The 19,297-nt window shown below is 45.6% G+C and overlaps 1 protein-coding gene across 5 annotated transcripts in view; it reads right to left on the bottom strand.

Annotated features, from left to right (window-relative positions):
• Positions 1-19,297, bottom strand: part of ANKRD11 (ankyrin repeat domain containing 11) — a 243,488-nt gene that overhangs the window by 27,308 nt on the left and 196,883 nt on the right. For 4 of the 5 annotated variants that reach the window (XM_070398880.1, XM_070398881.1, XM_070398883.1 and 1 more), the window contains one exon: positions 13,954-14,092. In XM_070398880.1, coding sequence (XP_070254981.1) covers positions 13,954-14,092 — 139 coding nt within the window. Of the gene's footprint in view, positions 1-13,953; positions 14,093-19,297 lie in introns of those variants that run through there. The other variant, XM_070398884.1, reaches the window with a different exon arrangement.

Below are 19,297 nucleotides of genomic sequence, written 5' to 3'. Positions count from 1 at the left end.
CCATACAAAAACTTACCAACTTAAAAACTAGCCTGATTGCCCTAACCGGTTTGGCTCAGTGGATAGAGCGTCATCCTGGGGACTCAAGGGTCCCAGGTTCGATTCCTGTCAAGGGCATGTACCTTGGTTGCGGGCACATCCCTAGTAGGGAGTGTGCAGGAGGCAACTGATCGCTGTTTCTCTCATTGATGTTTCTAACTCTCTATCCCTCTCCCTTCCTCTCTGTAAAAAATCAATAAAATATATTTTTAAAAAACTAGCCTGATATATTTGGTCAAACATTTAATTAACTCACCCCTAATACCCTGGCAGGGCCAGATCAAATGATTCTGCAGGCCTTATATAGCTCACGGGCCAGACATTCCCCACCCATTAGAACCAGTCCAGTTCTGTGGGGTGGTGTCAGTTTCTGGCTTCCACAAAATTACTGCGAGGTTGGATTGCTTTCTGTAGGCAACATTTCCTCTCCTTGGCCATTTTTAGCATTTTTTTCTTGTTGTTCTGTAATTTCATCATAAAATTCATGTGTAATCTTTCCCCTGCTCATAATGCACTATCCTTCCTGAACTAGGACTCCTGTTTTCACAGACATGAGAAGTTCTCTGTCTTCTCTGAGCACCAGTGCCCCCACTTCTCTCCTTGGTTAGATGCTAATGTCATGCCTCAGTCCTTTTCCACACACACATCTCATAATGTCTTTCATGTTTCCTATCTCCTTTTCTTTCTATACCTCAGTCTAGGCAATTTCTTTAGTTAAAACTTCCAATTCACTAATTCTTTTTCCCCCCCGCCAAACAAAAAACACAATTTTATTTCAAGTAGGAAATATCCAAGTAGTTTCAGAGCAAGAAAAAAATTCCATGTGTCAGTAGATTGTAGAACACAGGCCACTAGAGATATTCCACATTTGCTTTTTGTTGTTCTGTTATTATCGCAGAGCAATTGGAAAACTGGATCCCTCTGGGAATTCTGGGCTTTTTAACAGTTTGACTGAAGGTGCATCACTTCATGTAGAGCAATTTCTCTGGTGTTTGTAACTGACAAAGACTCTTTTGACCACAGGGCATCAATTAGAAGAGTTTAAGGCAGTGGTTCTCAACCTTCCTAATGCTGCAACCCTTTAATACAGTTCCTCATGTTGTGGTGACCCCCAACCATAAAATTATTTTCGTTGCTACTTCATAACTGTAATTTTGCTACTGTTATGAATCATAATGTAAATATCTGATATGCTATATGTGTTTTCTGATGGTCGCGACCCACAGGTTGAGAACCGCTGGTTTAAAGGGAAGCGCCTAACCAAGAGGAAATTTCCTGAATGTAAGGTTTAGGATTGGCAGGGAGGGAAGATCAAGACTGAGCAATGCCAACAGTGGCCAAGGAAACGAGTCCTTCTGATAATAATTATTTATGTCATTCCTAATAAGCCATATAATCTGCCTATTGAATTTTTAATTTCAGTGATAATTTCCTTATGTTCCATTATATATATATATATTTATTTATTTATTTATTTATTTATTTTTAAATCTACATGATCTTTTTTGACAGTATCTTGTTCCTTGATCATGTTTTCAATTTTCTCTCATTACACTCTCTAATCATCCAAAGGTGTTATAAGTCCCTGGGGCTGAATCTCTCTATCAGGATGGATTTCTTCATCATTGTTAGGGCTGACCAAATAACTGAATCAATACCCCTTCCCCTGGGAACTGACCTTTAGGCCTCTTCACAATGGACATTCCACTTGCTCTGACCACATACCCCTTGCTAAGACCATTATCTCTCCCCTCCGGACTTCCCAGAATCTGGACCTGTACAGAGAATTCTCCACCCAGAAAAAGCCCGCCAAAGTCCTTTAAAAACCGCTGACTCCCATCACTGGGGTGTTGGAGCCATCCAGGCTCAGCCACCTGGTGCTCATGGGGATGCTCGAATAAATTCGTAATCCCTCACCATTCTGGCCTGGTGCACTCCTCCTTCCGGTGACCCTAACATTTGGTGCCGAAACCCGGGAGGGTTCCACAAGGATGGGGAGCCATTGCCCTGGCTTTGGTCACCCCAAGTTTGCTACTCGGAGTAGGCAGCTCAACCTGGGCTTACCTCCGAATACTACTCGGGTGACTCGATTGCCAGCCTTGCTTGATCAGGCCTCCATCTCTTACAGGACCCCCCTCCCTGCCCCCCAGCTCCAGTCAGCCAAGGAGGACACCGGACCAGGAATCTCTCCTTCTTCGTTGCTGACTCTCCATCCCACACCGGCCAATCTTCTCTAGGTGAGTGATGTTCCACAATTCCCTTGCCCCGGGTCTTCTGCCCACTCTCTCTCACTGACTTCTTGAAAGTCTCTCGTCTCAAAAGTCCTAGCACTAGGCCAGAAGACTCCTCAGCCATTTGGCTTTGGGAGCTTCTGGATTGGGGACGCCCAGTCCAGAGGGTCACCTCTCATTTCTCATGGTGATTTCTTTAGCAGCAGGGGCACCTACCCTGGATTTGTGGTCTGTCACTCACCCTTCCTCTCTTGTGGGCCACGCCACACTCCCTCTGCTGCACACTCGCGGCGGAGAGGATCATGCCCAATCACCTCAGTTTATTTTTTAACACCACCGTTTGGCCATCACATAAACTAGATAATAAGTCTCAATGGCCTAAAAACAGCACTTTTAATTTTAACACACTGAGCAATTTAGATAATTACTGTCACTGCAATGGAAAATGGTCAGAGATTCTCTACGTTCAGGCCTTTTTCATCCTTCAGTCCCAATCCTCTCTCTCAGTCCTGGCTCTACCCATCAGATCCTTCTCCTTCACACAAAACATCATACTCCTAACACTTCTGATTCTGAATCTACTTTTGACCCAGCATACCACTGACCTCCACCCCCTTATACATCGCCTCCCTCACCTGCAGTAGATTCCCCAAACCCAGACCTTCCTAATCAGCAATTACCTTCTCCCCCAAGTCCCTGAGAACCCAAATCCTGAGAACATGAGTTATGAAACAGCCTTTTCCCATCTAACACTCGTTCTCAGGCCACCCAAAGGCTATATTCCTTAACAGCCTCTTCTATTCCCATGCAAATTCCAACCTTGAGGGAGGTAGCAGGAACTGAGGGCATAGTCTGAGTCCATGTCCCATTCTCTATGTCCGACCTTGCACAGATTGAGAGGCATCTCAGATCTTTTTCCACCAACCTGATCACCTTTACTGAGGAATGTGACAAACTTAATGAAATCACTCAAGGCCCTGATGAAAACCCAGCTCTCCTCTCCCACCTCATGGAGGCCTTACGGAAATTGACCACCTTAAACCCGACCTCCCCAGTGGGATCCCTTCTTCTGAACACCCATTTTATATCCCAATCAGCCCCTAACACACACCATAAACTTAAAAAAATAGACAGAGGTCCACAAACCCCTCAAAAAGATCTCGTTAACCCGGCCTTTAAGGTCTTTAATAATAGAGATGAGGAGACCCAAATCCAAAATCAAAGGCGAGATCAGGCCAAGGCTGTGGACCAGAAGGGGGCCTTCCAGCTCCTAGCCACTACTCTCATGAACCCCTACGGAGGGTAAGTCAGGGGCTAAGCTTCCTCCAGGCCCATGCTTCAAATGCAACAAGGAAAGACACTCACAATCAACCAAGTCCTGCTCAAACCCAAGACCCCCACCTGGGTCCTGCCCAAGGTGTGGAAGGGAAGGCCACTGGAAATTAGATTGTAGTCTGGCTCCTCCAGGTCGGACCTCAGCCAGTCCAGCAAGGCTGCCCTCTGGATCCAGTTTGGAGCTCCCAGACCTCCTGGGACTGGCCACCAAAGAAGCTGCCCAGGCCCTGACAAGGCCCCACAGACTTACATCACCAGGACAGAGCCTCGGGTAACAACTGTGGTGGCAGGTAAGCCGATCTCCTTTTTAATTGACACTGGGGCCACTTATTCTGCCCTTTCCGAATTCGCTGGGACCCTTGTCCCCTCCTCAGTCTCCATTATGGGGTTGACGGATTAATCTCATAGCCATTAGCCACCTCACCTCTACACTGCATCTTACTAAATACCCTCATTCACTCTTTTCTCATTCTACCTCGGTGCTTGGCCAGTGCTACCATGCATCCCCTCATAAAGCCCAGCTGTCCCAAACCATAGTCACCTACCTCAGTTTCACTCTGACCTCAAGGCTGAGCCATTCCTTGGACTGTAAACGCCTTATCTCCTTATCTCCTCCATGACTGTCCCCTTCTCTGAACAAGAAATGGTCTCCTTTCTTGGGCTCGCTGAATACTTTCACCTCTGGGTTCCCAACTTTAGTCTTCTCCCACTGAGCAAAGGGACCACTCACTGAGCCTTTAAATCCCAAGGCCAGCATTCTCACCCCTTTAATGCTCTGAAAACTGCTGACCTCAGCGCCTTCTCACTCACACCCACCCCACCTTTCCCTAAGAATAACTTTCTTTACTGCACATGCTTACTTAACAGTATGGCTACTATCAGAAGCTGAACTCATTATTACTCAAACCGTAGCATGTTATCTCTAAGGAAAAATGTGGCAGTTTTAAATCCAAGCGGCTAGAGGCCTGGGAATAGGCTGCTGGGCCTGCTTCCTCCTCCCCCTGCCTTTTCTCCAGCCTCATATGCCTACACATAATTTTCCAAAGTCTTCGGTAACTTAAAGGCTTTGGAGCATTGCTGGGTTAAATGATATAGATCTAATTATTTTAAAATAGCATAAAATATTGAAACATTGATTGCTAGACATATTTTAATTTGCCTGCTCTTTTTATTACAGAAGGTCTCTTGTACTTTGTTGAGTGTGTATTTTCTTGAAAGTAAGAGTGTGCTTAAAGTGTGTTGATAAATGTCAATCTAAGAAATGCTGGCTGTTTACTTTTTGGCTAAAGCTGGTTATCTGTGAACTAGAGGCCTGGTACACAAATTCATGCACGGGTGGGGTCCCTCAATGTGGCCTGTGGGGATTGGGCCTAAATTGGCAGTCCAACACCACCTGCTACTCCTGGCTGCCACTCCCGCTCATCCCAGCCCCACTGCACCTGCTGTGAGCTCACGCCCAGTCCTGCCTAATCAGGAGAGGCTTGCACTGCCCACAGCGGTGCTCTCCAGCCATGAGCTCTACGTCTGGCGCTGGTCCTAGGGGTTGGGGGGTCCGGGATGCGATCAGTCCTCCAGGAGGGCGGTGGGATGCCCTTGCTGGCCTGGGATGTGGATCCATCCAGCTGACATTCCCGCTGTTTGACAGGAGCCACCTGGAGGCTGCTTTTATATTGTTTCTTCCTTGTGGAGCATCTAGGGAAGGGAAGTGGCTGTGGTGCTGGAGGCCGACTTCCAGGAGGCATTGTTGGGATCGTGCAGGCTGCGCTGGTTTGTCAGTGCCTGGCCCGTTCTCCGGAGATTGGGCCTGCAGGACTACTGAGGAAGTGAGTGGCTGCCGCTGGGCTTGTGGGCCGTGGGGATAGGTTGGTCAACTGAGCAGCACTCCGGCTGTGGGAACGCACTGACCATCAGGGGGCAGCTCCTGCATTAAGTGTCTGCCCCCTGCTGGTCAGTGCTCATCATTCGGTCGTTTGGTCCCTTAGGCTTTTATATATATAGATGGGTAGAAATGCTTGTGAAAGTTCTAGAAAAGTTTGTCCAGTGAGTCAGGACTTGATCCCCCCCAATGTCCAAAGTGACCCCTTCTCTCCTAGTAAGCTAAAGCAACCCCTCCCAGGCTCTCTCTTGTTGCTTATGTCCTTAAGTTGAAACCTAGACTTTCTTTATTTCTACGGTTCATTCCCAGTCCTTGACACTATCACTGAAAGCCTCACAGGCCTTCCTGTTTGGTATTTAGGAACCTCTCTCCCCTTTTCTAGCCTTCTTAAAAGTCATACACTACAAAGGACACCAAGTAGGGAATGATCCCGTAATACAGGGAAATAACAAAGCAGACCAGGAGGCCAAAGCAGCGGCTCAGAGGAAGCCTCTATTTCCCCAGCTCGTAGCTATGCCCCATATAACACCTAATACACCCCAGAGGAACTTCAGCCCCTATTAGCTCTTGGGGCCACTCAGGAAGATCCATGGCTAAAATTTCAGGGAAAATATATCCTTCCCCAGAGACAGGCACCTGATATCTTACAGACTATTCACAATTCCCTACATATAGGATATATTTACAACTCCTAAAACCCCTCATCACATGTCCTAACCTAGCCTCCCTACTGCAAGATATCCCTACTTGTTATTCAGTATCTCCACAAGGACAGGTTAGATTAGACCTCTTTTTCCCCCCACTTATCAGTCAAGGGGCCAAATCCCTGGACAAGACTGGCAGATTGACTTCACTCACATGCCCCCTATTAAAAAACAAACAAACAAACAAAAAAGTATCTTTTAACCCTGGTAGATACTGTCTCAGTGTGGGTAGAAGCCATTTCCCACTAGGCCTAACCCACCTCATTACAATCAGAAAATGGACCTGCTTTCAGATCTCAAAAAACTTACCAGGTCCCCTCCACTCAGAACATCCAGTGGAACATACATCGCCCTACCAGCCCCAATCTTCAGACAAAATAGAAAAAGCAAATTCTTAAATCTCACCTAATTAAATTAACTCTCAAAACTAAAGAACCGTAAACTTCTCTCCTGCCTCTAGCTTTTATGCATATTGGGGCAATCCCCCCCCACACCCTCCTTTCTTAGTCCCTTTGAGCTCATGTATGGAAGACTCTTCTTATTAGGAAATTTCCTTGCACAGAGACCCCGCTCAGAGACTATGTCCCCATTTTAACACTCCGGTGTGGGGTGAATTTCCCGCCAAAATATAAGATGGCGCGGGCAATTATTTAGGTTTCCCGCGCAAAATCAGGGATTTTTATGATACCTATTACCCCAATGGGTATGAAACGGTTCGCATACGCAGGTAGGTATCTTTGTGAACGGCAAACAAACAAATATTTGGTAATACGCAGTTACAATCGGCCCGAGTTTACACGTTTCCCGCACTCCACCGCAAATCTATATGAACCGAGTTAAGACAGCTCCCGCGGAGTACGCGCAATTCACGCGAGCCGACTTAACTCGTTTCCCCCACTCCAAGTGTTAAATTGCATCTGACAATTACTGAAGAAAATGCTGATCAGATCTTCCCTCAACCTTTTACAGGAGACATCCCCCTACTCCTCCTAAAGGAAATCCATCAATAATTTACAGCCCTAATGGCAAGGCCCTTATCAAGTACTCTCAACTGCCCCAATGCAGCTAAATTATCAGGGCATACTCCATGGTTCCACCGTTCCAGATGAAAACCCATCCCCAGAACACCTCCATCACATGTGCTGGAGTCCCCCAAGTATTACAGCCACCAGATTGGGCCCACCAGACTCCACCTTACCCACATCCCAGAAGAAGAGGACAAATGAGTGAGCACTCCTGCAGGTGCTCCCTATGTACCATAATAACCCTGACCTCCCTGAAAGCCCACCTCCTCTCCCAATACAAATCCTCCAGGTCCTAGCTACTGTTCCCTCTCCCTTTGCATCAGGATTCTCACCTTTCCATGGGACTGCCTTCCACAAAGGGATTTTGATTACCCATGGGACAAGATTTCCTTCTTTCTAGATCCTAAACATACTCTTTCCCCCCTTGAACAATCCCGACCCTGGAAGTGTGAATTAACTCTCCTTCTCATCCTATTCCAGCCCTCCTCTCCTACAATCATAAGAAACTTTCTCACCACCACTCATCTCAAATGAACACCTAATCTTACCCATTCCCTCCTTAGCTGGGAATTGCTGGCTCTGCCTTTCCCTCTCCTCTTCAGTGTATACCACCATCCCTATACCAATCAAGAGATGGAATCAGACAAAAATCACTGTAGCTTATAAAAAGGAAAAGGGAACTATATTTCTTAAAAAGGCAAACACCCTTCTAGGTAATTATCCCACAGCCCAGGCAAATCAACCCTCCCTTCTTTTCTGTTTTTATATTCTATCTCTTATAGGGAGGAAGGTAGCTCCTTCCTCCCTCTCAGTCACAAGTCCTATCACTCCACACATCCCACTAATCGTCCAAGCCCCTTTATGCTTTATAAGGTCATGGGGCAATATAACAATAGGCCATCTCCCACCATCAGCTTGCAACACCACAGTTAACCTAGAACTACCAAACGGCCATTGGTCCCAATGAGTTGACTACCAGATCTCCCCAGAAGCCAATGGTTATTTCCTACAGCCAGTCTGTTTTACTTCTTATATCCAACCATCCAGGCCCCAGGGTTCGGTAGGGTATCGTCTAATATTTAGGCTGCAGTTGTGATTGGCTTCTCCTTCCAATTTCCTGATTCGTATCAACTTCTTTCTTTCTTTTAGAAATTACTATCATTCATCATTTTAAAAAGAGGGGTTCTGTGTGACTCAGCAGGTCCCTTCTCTGGTCTTAATCACCTCTCTCCAAGAAGGGAGCAGCTAGCTCTGCTTGTGGGAATTCAATGAAGGCTATTATAACCAGGAAGCCAGAATATAAGAAAGTGATATCAGCATAAAGGGCCCAGACAACAGCCTCCCAACCACTGCCCATCACTTTCACTACACCAAAGCATATGGAGTTTTTTTTTTTAACTCATAATTCAAACCTGCAACCACACCTGAACCATGCCATCAATCCTTGCTAGTCCCTGGGCCTGCCTGCACAGGTCTTCAACTGCAACCCTGGAAGCAACATTAGTGAAGGGGCCACGCCCTGACCCAGACTCCTCCTGAGAGCTGACTGTAGCACTTGCTGCAAGTTCCATACACCCACCCACCCCACCCCCCAAAAAAACTTCATAGGTCAGAATCACAAACTCCTCACAATTTAGAGCTTTACAGATGAAAACACCAAGCAGCACAGGGAATTTAAGAAATATATTCAAGGTCCCACAGTGTCTCACCAGTATACATCCCAGACAGGCTCCTGTGCCCTCTCCTCTATGGCCTTCCCTGGTCAACTATACTCCTGAGTGTCCTCAAAATCCAGAGAAGTAGTCCTGTGACTCTGCAGGGAGGACTACAAGCTGACTTTGCTTTGTGACCTGTTACTGTGATCAGTTATGGTCATGAGTAGGACTACATAAGGGGTCCTGGGAATCTTCCCAGCAAATCATGGAAACTGGAGTGGTCGCAAGGCTCTGACTCATCTATGCTATGTTTATAGAATGGGCCTGGCTACCTCCTAGAGTGCATCTGTAAAGGGTCCTAAGGGAGGCTGTGATACCCTGTAGGATCACACCTTTTCTGCAACTGCGGGAAATAGAGAATTTTAAATACAAAGAATCTTCCTTTATTCCAAACCCCCCTTTGTATATGAAGCTGTTCAAGTTTAGAGAGGAAACATGTTTGGGTAATAGCTTGACCAGAGGAATTCTTAATTATTTGAAAATATTTTACTTGGATGTGCTTCTTTATGAGTGACCAAATGTGGTTCCTCAGATAAACTGGGCTCTCACCCTTGAACTTGGACCATCATGGGAGGGGCAGGTGCTGGGCTCCCTCACCTTCTGCCCTGTAGCCCCACTGGTTGCTCACCAACATCCACATCCCATCTCTTTGCTGCATAACAGCATTCATCTTTATTCCATGGTAGTGGCAAGTCAGGAATGGGCAGAACCTAAGTTTAGTCATGTAGTGCAAGAAGAGAGCCACAGAGCAATGGGCCCAACCTTGCCCTTCTTCTTGACTCCACTTTGAGATGCAAGGTGATCAGGTGCCCAGTGTAGTGCAGACTGATCAGGCCTTCCTGCTGCATGTGGCTACGGCATCCTACCCCAGTCCTTCTACCTTTGGGAGTCTTGTCATAATGCATCAGCCAAGTCCTGAGAGTTCCCAGGGTCATACTGTGGTTGGCACGTGCCCTTTATAGCTAGAGGTTCCACAGTGGTGTCAGTTTCCCACGGTGCCACATTGCTCTCCCTCTGCCACAGTTCAGCACCCAGTGAGTGAGCAGAAGCCCCTTCTTCATCACGGTGGTGGGTTCTAAGAAGTTCTGCAGATGCCAACAGAAGAGAGAAATGTCTTCCTTTCACAAACAGAGGACAGCCCCCCAAGCAGTCACAGCAGCCAGTACTTTCCCATCTTACAGAACTAGGGTGATCATGATTTCGGTAAATAAGTAAGTGTCCTCAAACACTCGAATGAATGAGCTCACATTTTAGCACTTCTGAATAAATACCCTAGATATCAGAGACAAGTCTTACAGGGTAAAAATAAAATAAGAAAATCTTAAATTTTTCTCATTCCAAAGACACATTCAGGTATTGAGAATAGGCAGCAGCCAAGCTCTTGATGCTCCTGGCAGAGAAGCATCAAGGGGACCTCAGGGGACAAGCAGGGCCCATCTGTGTGTGGTTCCAGTTGGGAAGCAGCACACTAATGTTCAGACTAAGGGATGGAAAACTGTACAGAATCAAAAGCTTATGAAGGAAGCCTGGAGAGAGTAGGTAATCATCTAAACCAACCTAAACAATATTTACTTATAGATTTTTTTTCAAGTTGTGGGAAAATTTAACCATATAAAAAGTTAATAAAATAGTATAATAATTTCATCATGAACACTGTAAGTGGTAAGATGCTTTATAACAAACCTAGCAGTGAGTCAGCAGCAGGTGCTTGGGCAGGCTAAGCCTCCTCAGACGACCTGCTAATGAAAGGCTGGCCTGCTTGCTTTTCCTACACAGATAGCCAGACCTGCTTCGGTCCTAGGCTGGAAGGGCCAAGACACAGCATGTGCAGCCTGTGCCCAGCCCTGGCTCTGGGGCACGCTCTGGCCAGAGTTTCTGGAAGGATATTGAAGTAGTTCCTGACACACACTCATATTCACCTGGACATGAAATGTTCAGGGTGCGACCATGACAAACCACGTCAGGATTAATTTGCTTTGATTAGGCATGGATATGTAGGGTATGTCCAGCTTTCACCGCAGACAGGTGTTGTTCTTGGCAAGCCACCCCCAACCTTGACTAATTGTTACAGAGACCAGCCTGCTATGGACTGGGTCATGTGCAGCAATTCCTGAGGGTCTATGAAACAGAAGGCTCTTAGGCAGCTCGGGGGTCTCTGGAGGAGGCTCAACAGCCTCTGTCCAGTCAGGGCACAGCCAAGGAAACTCAATATTTGCCACTCAGAGCCTCAACTTCTGGAGCCTTCTGCCATGTACACCTTATAGAGCAAGCCGGACCACATCTTCCCAGCAGAGGGCGCTAGAGGAACATGCAGAACCAGGATGCAGGATAGTCTCCAGGTCGGTTGCTCTTGAGGACCCTAGCCTCAGACCAAAGGGACCAGCACCTATCTTAGTCACTCATCAGAATTAATAATTCTCCCCTGTGTGGCTTCTCCCCCTTCCTGACAGCTGGAGGTATAGCCCTGCAGTGGGCAGGTGTGTGTCTCTCAGAGAAATGGCCTCATCCATCTTCACCCATATTTCTGAACAAGAAATGCTCCTACAGTTAGTACGAAGTTAATATCCAGCTCAGATTTCCTGCTGACCAGGAAGTACAAGTAGGAAGAAGACAGGTTAACAGGTAACTAATCATGGCCTACAGACCTAGTAGGGCCAGGCAGAGGGCCTCCCACTGGTGTACATGGTGCACAAAGATCAGCTAGTTTAGAGGCTCCTAATACAAGTGATACCTGACATACCCGTAAACCAGAATCATCTCACTGGAAAATCTAATTTTGTCATATTAACAGAGCAGATTTGTAAGAAAGTTATTAAAATTGGCCCCCAAAAGGAAAATAAACATAGAAGGGCAAGTACTATATTTAACTTATATTTTTGCAACATAGTCCTTGCTTGGGAAATTCTATTTTCAAAATGGTCTTCACTTTTTTTCTACTTCACAGTGATTTTTCTCTACATCCTGACTCACAGATAGTAAACATAAGCACTCCTGGGGTGCCCCAAGAACCTTCTGGACACCTCAGAGAACTAGCATGCACACCTCCTGCTGAGAAGATGCTAACCAACAACAGACAAATCTGTGAGGCCTGCTGGAACGCACAAACCTAAAAAGCCACCATCAAGATAAAATGGGCCCTTAAAACCTATATAATTTATTAACCAATGTCACCTCAATAAATTCAATTAAAAAAATTTTAAAGACATGAAATAGTCCTTGTAAAGAAATCCTACCAACCAGATAGGGTGGGCAGCCAAGATCATCCACCCCTAGGCATGCTTGCTCCACAGAAATGCAGATGCACCAACCTCTGCTCAGGTAGCACATTCTCTCAGGAGATGGGAGCTCAGCACTATCTCCTTGACTCTGAAAGCAAGGCTTCAAGAACACACAGGACCACCCCAGAACCCCTTCTGGAGTCTTTTAGACCCCCACATCCAGGCAGCCAATAACCAACAGCAACAGCACACCCTCCACAACTAGAACTGGCATGGGCATTAATAACAGGAGAGGATATCCAGGCCTGGCCCAATCTTCTCTGGACCTAAAGCCTGAGTCACAGAATCCCTGTGAGCACCCCTCCATTCTGGTGGGAGCCCATGTCCACATACATACCCACATCTTCCCTCTGCTCCACTGCTCCATGGCCCCTCCCCTTGCAAACTCACTCCTTCCCATTCCCAATGTGCCTACTCAGTGACAAAAAACAAGGGTTTGGTCCATACCACCTTCCTCATATCCCAGCCAGCAAAATCATACCCATTTCACTGGCTTTTAACTAACCATAGTATCTGTACAGCTACTGTGAACCTGCTTCTTTTAGGAGCACCTGCACAGGAAGGTGTGAGTAAAGGACCTGTGACCTCATGAATAAAAGCTGTGACACAGATTATTTTTCCAGGCTGCTCCCTCTGCCATTTCTCCCAATTTTCCTACATTTACCTTGTTTCAGTACCTGACACATATCCTCACATGCAGGAAGCCCCAACCCATGCCCCATCTTTGCAGGGCTTCTGTTCCTTGTCCTATGGTTGCATTGTGGGAAAGCCTGGGCCCTCCTCACAGCTCTGTGGGTTCAACCAGACTCTGTGGCCTTCTGCATGCTCTGTGACCTTTCTCACCCCTGGCATGCAACTGGCCTACAAGTGTGCAGAGCAGTCAGATGGCTAGTAGACTGGGAAGGCCCCTGGGCACTAGGATCAAGAGGGAGTGTGGGCCAGCAGGAGAGAGGGCAGGTTATTGCCTGGACACAGCACGTGTCCCAGTGAGCAGCTCTAGATGGAACCAACTTAAAAGTGTACACAGTATTATTAACTCCTGACATGTACACATTCAAAGGCACAGAGACATGCACGCACATGCTCACACACACACACACACACACACACACACACGTATACACTCCCACGCACATGTGCACACATGCTCACACACGTTTACACATTCACACACAAGACACATGTACACCTATACTCATTGACCTGCACTCGCTGGATCCTGTTTTCAGTGGTCCCTTTGGATTTTATTTCAAATAACTGGGTTTAATTTATGTTTTTGTAGCTTTCATGGAAAACATGTTTATCCTCCAACATGGAAAACATGTTTAATCCCCGTTCAGGAGATTAAAAAGAGCACGGAATGCCTGAAAACCTCATGGCTGGATATACACTTGGAGGCTCCCTGGGCATGCTGGGGTCCAGAAAGCATTTCTGCTATGCACACTTATGTGAATTCTCTGTGTGCTAATCTTTTTATCATCCCCAAGTACCCCCTGGAACATCAGATAAAGAGAAGAAGCTGTGAGACCTTGTTCTGGGTCACCCCCCAGGACTGCAGTAGGACTCTCAGAATGGGTTTGGGGCCACCTCCCAGGTGGAGCCTGTTGTCAGCAGACCCCTGAGGATGGGAGAAGAGTTGGCAGATATGATATGGGAAAGGTTCAAGTGAGGATGACCTGTAGGCGGTCAGGAAGGAGCCAGGGGACAGGAGACAACAGGAGGGACAGAGGCGGCGCTGGGCTCCTGGTACCTGTGTCTGAGTCCTTCTGCTCTCCATTGGCCCCCACAGTGAAGGGCAGCTTCCGTTTGGTTGCTCTCTCTCTCACCTCCTTCCCTCCATCACTGCGGTCCAGCTTTGGCGTCTTGGTTAGAGAAACTTTATCTTTATCCTAGAAAAAGAAAGTGACACTTTCAGATATCATTTACAAATTAGTCTCAAATCTTCACATCCACTATGGTCTCATTTATGTGCCAGTTAAAGCAAATCTCTTATTTGGGCAATTAACAGCCTTTCCTGCCCGCCAGAATTAGGTGTGCCTATTGGCTTCCTCAGTCTTCCTCTATAGGGCAGACAGCCAAGCTCACCCATTAGGCCCCTCACAGACCAGAGCTGCCGTTGAGCCCTGTCCATGATCAAACATGGCCCCATTTCTTGTCCTGAACCAGAGGAGTCTTGAGAAGTTGGGGCTAACAAGTATTATCATGAGTAGGAAGAAAGCAGAGCATACAGAGACACAGTTGCCCCGAACCCATTTTCCCAGGGAAAAGATCCAGATGCAAGAGCCTTAAAAAGGTGTGTGGACAGGTGGTGTCTTGATTTTTCAACCTGCACACACAGGAGTGTGTCCATCCCCCAAGAGACTGCACTCCTCCCTTCCTGTGAATGGCCTGGGTTCTCCTCCTTCCCTGTCTGACATCCTCTGCATAGTTCCACATGGCCTCACATGACCCCCAGTGCTCATGCTGTCTTTGGCACCACTACAGGCCTGTGACACCGTGAAGCTGTCTTCAGGACAAATCCTGCAGAGCAAGTATCAATCTCAGAGCAGAGCCCACATCTGTAAACCTGAGTGCAGATGACCCACTCCAAAGCAAGAGCTAGCAGGAGAGTGGGCAGGACACGTCTGTCCTCATCACCCTTTTCCTTGCACTAGTCTCAGGGCTGGTTTGTCCTGCAGGGTGAGTACTAGCAAGCCCAAATTCCAGCCCACGCTGACAAGCTGGCCAACCTTGTGCAAGTCTAGCACTGTGTCTGCCTTGATGTCATCATCTGTAGAATGGAAGACAGTGCCCACCTCAAGATGATAAATGGAGATCGCAGTGCTCGTCGGGCATGTAAATTCAGCTGCTCACCATGCAGTGCTGTACCATATGAGGTGAGGTCACATGAGCATAGGGTGGTCTAATCCCAAAAAGCAGTGTGTGTGTGTGTGTGTGTGTGTGTGTGTGTGTGTGTGTGAATGAAATGGGCACCTTGTGGCAAGAGGAGCCCCTGCTTTGTTGTCTGCAGCAGGTGGACACCCTGAACCCAACCCCTCAGTGGATAGCACCTTAAGAGGTGGGGGTATTCCCAGGAGACGCTACCTCCTGCATCAAACATAACTGAATTCCCTCCTCCTGTGGCCCAAATGATCCTCCAGCTTGATCATTCAGCCACAGCATCCACCAACCTTAGCAGATGAGAGACATATCAAGTGACCAGGGAGATCTCTGCCAGAACATGCTGCCAGCACTGAGGGCATCTGGAGTACAAAGAGAGGCCACCAGGCAGAGCCTGAGCTATGGGCAATACTGCTGGGATGAGGAAGGACCCCTGGAAGATAGAGCCTAACAGATGCTAGACATGCCATCTCACCCTACTGTGTACCTGAGATGTCAGGATACAGCCACACCTGTCACTACCTGTACCTGCCACCACAGAACTGGAAGAATGGAACCCATTAACAAAAACCCCAAACTGTAATAAACACCTGCCTACCAAGAAAACTCCTGGCCCAGTTGGTGAATCTGATCTATAGATATATTACAAATACTAAAGTATTCAGGAATGCAAGAAATAAAAAGATCAACGTAATTCACCACCTGAAGAAAATAAAATCACATGATCATTTCAATAGCTGCAGAAAAAGGCCCGTGATAAAAGTCTACATTAATTCTGACACGAAGTCTCAGCACATAAGAAAGGACAGTCCTCTATCTGACAAAGGGGGTCCAGGAACCTTCTGCTCAAGTGTAGAAGATTGGGTGTTGTCCTGAGGAGAAATGAGGGGGGATGTATCTAGGCAAGGTTACCTATAATCACCTCATCTATTGAGAAGCAAACCTTTTTTTTTTAAATGAGCAAAAGACATGAATATGAACTTTGTAAAAGAAAATATCCATATAGCCAATTAACATCTGGAAAGGTGTTCTCTGCATTAGGAAAATGCAAATTAAAACCACAAGATCTAAATAATCCCACTAGAATGGCTAAAATAAAAAAGACTAACAGTATCAAATGTTGACAAGGGTGTGGCAGAAAAACTAGAACTTGAGTTGTTGCTGATGGGACTCATATGGCAAAGCCACTTGGAGAGTTTCTCATAAAGTTAATGAAATTAGTGCACATGTACACAAATGGCACGTTGATGTTCATAGCAGTTTATTCACGATAGTAAAATAATGAAACAACACAACTGCCCCTTAAAAGGCAAATGGATACATTTATTCTAGTGTAGTCATAAATGGAATATTCTCAATAAAAAAAAAAACACATGGTTACATGCAACAACATAGATAACTTCCATGACACCTCTAGGAAAACAATACTGATGCATGAGTAATCACATCATGCACTTCTAGGCCACAAAAATAAAATCCCCTCTGGAACTAGATTTGGCTCAATTCCTTTCCCCCACCCCAAAGGATAACAAAAGTATTAATCTTAAAATGATTGACTGTATACCTGAAAAATCCAAAGGAATATATAATTAAATAGAAAATTAGTATATAAATTAAAGAAGTTGTTAGATATTGGAATTTATTTTTATTTCCTACAAACAATTAGGAAATGATATCAAAAGACATCAAATACAAAGAAATGAATCTAACAAAAGATGTTCAAGCCCCCTATATAAACAGTTAGAAAACATTACTGAGAGAGAAAAAAAAGACATAAAAATGGAGGAATATGTTTATGATAAGAGAACTCACATTGTTAACCTAGCAATTCTCCCCATTAATCTTTATATTTAAAGCAATACAGTTAAAACTCCAGTAGGAATTTTTTTTGGAAATCAGCTTATTACAAATACACATAGAAAAGCAAAAGGTCAAAAATAGTAAAGAAAACTCTGAAAAATACCAAAGTTCAGCCAACTAAACTACCAGAGATCAAGACTATAAAATTACGGTCATCACAACAGGTGGTCCTGGACCAAGGACCAAAGGTTTGGAACAAAGAGCACAAATTGGAACCCCACCTAGCTGGTGACAAAGCCTCTGCCGCAACACATGGGGGGAGAGGAGGTCTTTTTAGTAAGTGACAATGACCATGTGAACATCCATCAGGAAGAAAATAAACCTTGACCCTTAACTTGTACCACAAAACAATAATTAATTCCAGATGAACCTCAGACTGAAAGCTTTTAGAAGATAGTACAGGAGGACATCTTCATGACTGGGGAAACAACAGAAAAATACAAATAAAACCACAGGATACTCCTACATACCCACCAGCATGACTAAATTTAAACGGACACCAAGTGTTAGCAAAAATGTGAGTTAATCTGAACTCTCACAGCTTTCGAGACTGCAGAACTGATACAATAATTCTGACAAATTATTAAACCACTGGGGGGAAAAAACAATGTACATGTGTTTATGTCATTACTCTGCTATATTCCAAACTAAAAAGAATGCAAATGTTTACAGGAGAAGGGATAAATAAGTTGCTGAACATTCATACAATGGAATACTACACAGCGACAAAGGAAGAGAACTGCTGCTAAGAAAAAGCCTGTAAATCAGATGTAACGTTGAACAAGTGTTCTCATGTAAATCCCAACAGCAAAAACTTATCTACAGCTGAAACCGGTTTGGCTCAGTGGATAGAGCGTCGGCCTGCGGACTGAGGGGTCCCGGGTTCGATTCCGGTCAAGGGCATGTACGTTGGTTGCGGGCACACCCCCAGTGGGGGATGTGCAGGAGGCAGCTGGTCGATGTTTCTCTCTCATCGATGTTTCTAACTCTCTATTCCTCTCCCTTCCTCTCTGTAAAAAATCAAATAAATATATTAAAAAAAACCAAAACTTATCTACAGTGATAGATGTCAGAACAGAGCTACAGATTGCACAGAAAGGCTCCCAGGAGACTGACAATGCTGGTGTGTGTTGATCTGGATGGAGGCTATGCCAGGTTTTAAAAATGAACTGTAATATATGATATGCACTGATATGTCACTAAAAAAGTTCCAAAAGTTTTAAAATCGCAGCTCCTCACCATACTAGCTGTACAGGGAAAAGCAAACACCTGCACTGCACCTGGAGTGCGGTAGGGGCTCAGCCCTGAGCCGTACAGCAAGAACACAGCTCTCTGGAAAGACCTGAGTTCAGAACCTTGCTGAGCAGCTAGGCTGGGGCAGAGTGGAGCTTTCCTCACTAGTAAAATAGGAATCACAATAGGAACCAACTGTACACATTACAACATGTTTTCATTTCGCAAATGGTAAAAGAATACCTAAAACATTAAATTCATCCTAATCAGCCACTTCCGTGTCAGACTTTGATATGCCATAAAAACCGCCAGGGTGGTAACAGCTGAATAGGACAACCAGATGGTGACCTGGTTGGCCCTTCTCATAGTATCCTTCACAATAAATTTGAGGGGGGGTGGTGAGAGGGGGGACTCCACGCACATCATGTACAAAGAAAGGCAGGCTGGCTTGTAATTCCCCACCACACCATGCTTTCCACACAAAGGAGAAAAGAAAAGTGTAGTACTGTTTGGAGGATAGTCATGGTCCACTTGGTACATTCGCCCTGGAACTACCTTAACTATGGTTAACTAATCTATAAATGGCCAACAGCAAAAGAATCCAATAGGAACAAAATTATATTAGCCACTAAAAACAGCATAAATATATCAATCCAATTGTTCCACCTCCATTTGTTGAAAAGACTACCCTTTCCCAACTGAGTTGCCTCAGTATCTGTGCTGAAAAGAATTGACCATTCGTGTGTGTGGGTCTCTATGTTCCCCTCATTGATATGCCTGCCCTAGGCTAATACCACACTATCTTATTATTATAACTCTACAGCAGTGATTTTCAACCAGTGTGCGTAAGGGTTTTTAAAATATGCAATATCTAATTATTCAGTCAGGGGCACTGACTTCTTTTCCCTTATTATTATAGGAAATAGGCCTCGGTGATCCATCTTCAGCAGAGTCAACTTTTAATGGAACAGTTACTGAATTTTCCCAGGGCAAACAGAATATAGGGAGGGGAGGAGAGGTTATAAGAACAAAAAACTGTGTACATGACCAATAGCACATTTCCCAGGAAGATCCACCTAGACAACAGGAGGTGGAGACAACTACAAAAGGCCTCAGCCCAC

This window comes from Myotis yumanensis, unplaced genomic scaffold, assembly GCF_028538775.1.
Source record: "Myotis yumanensis isolate MYYU_CA2020_CCGP unplaced genomic scaffold, mMyoYum1.0.hap1 SCAF_18, whole genome shotgun sequence".
Lineage (NCBI taxonomy): Eukaryota > Metazoa > Chordata > Mammalia > Chiroptera > Vespertilionidae > Myotis > Myotis yumanensis.
This window is presented reverse-complemented; position numbering and strand designations above follow the sequence as displayed.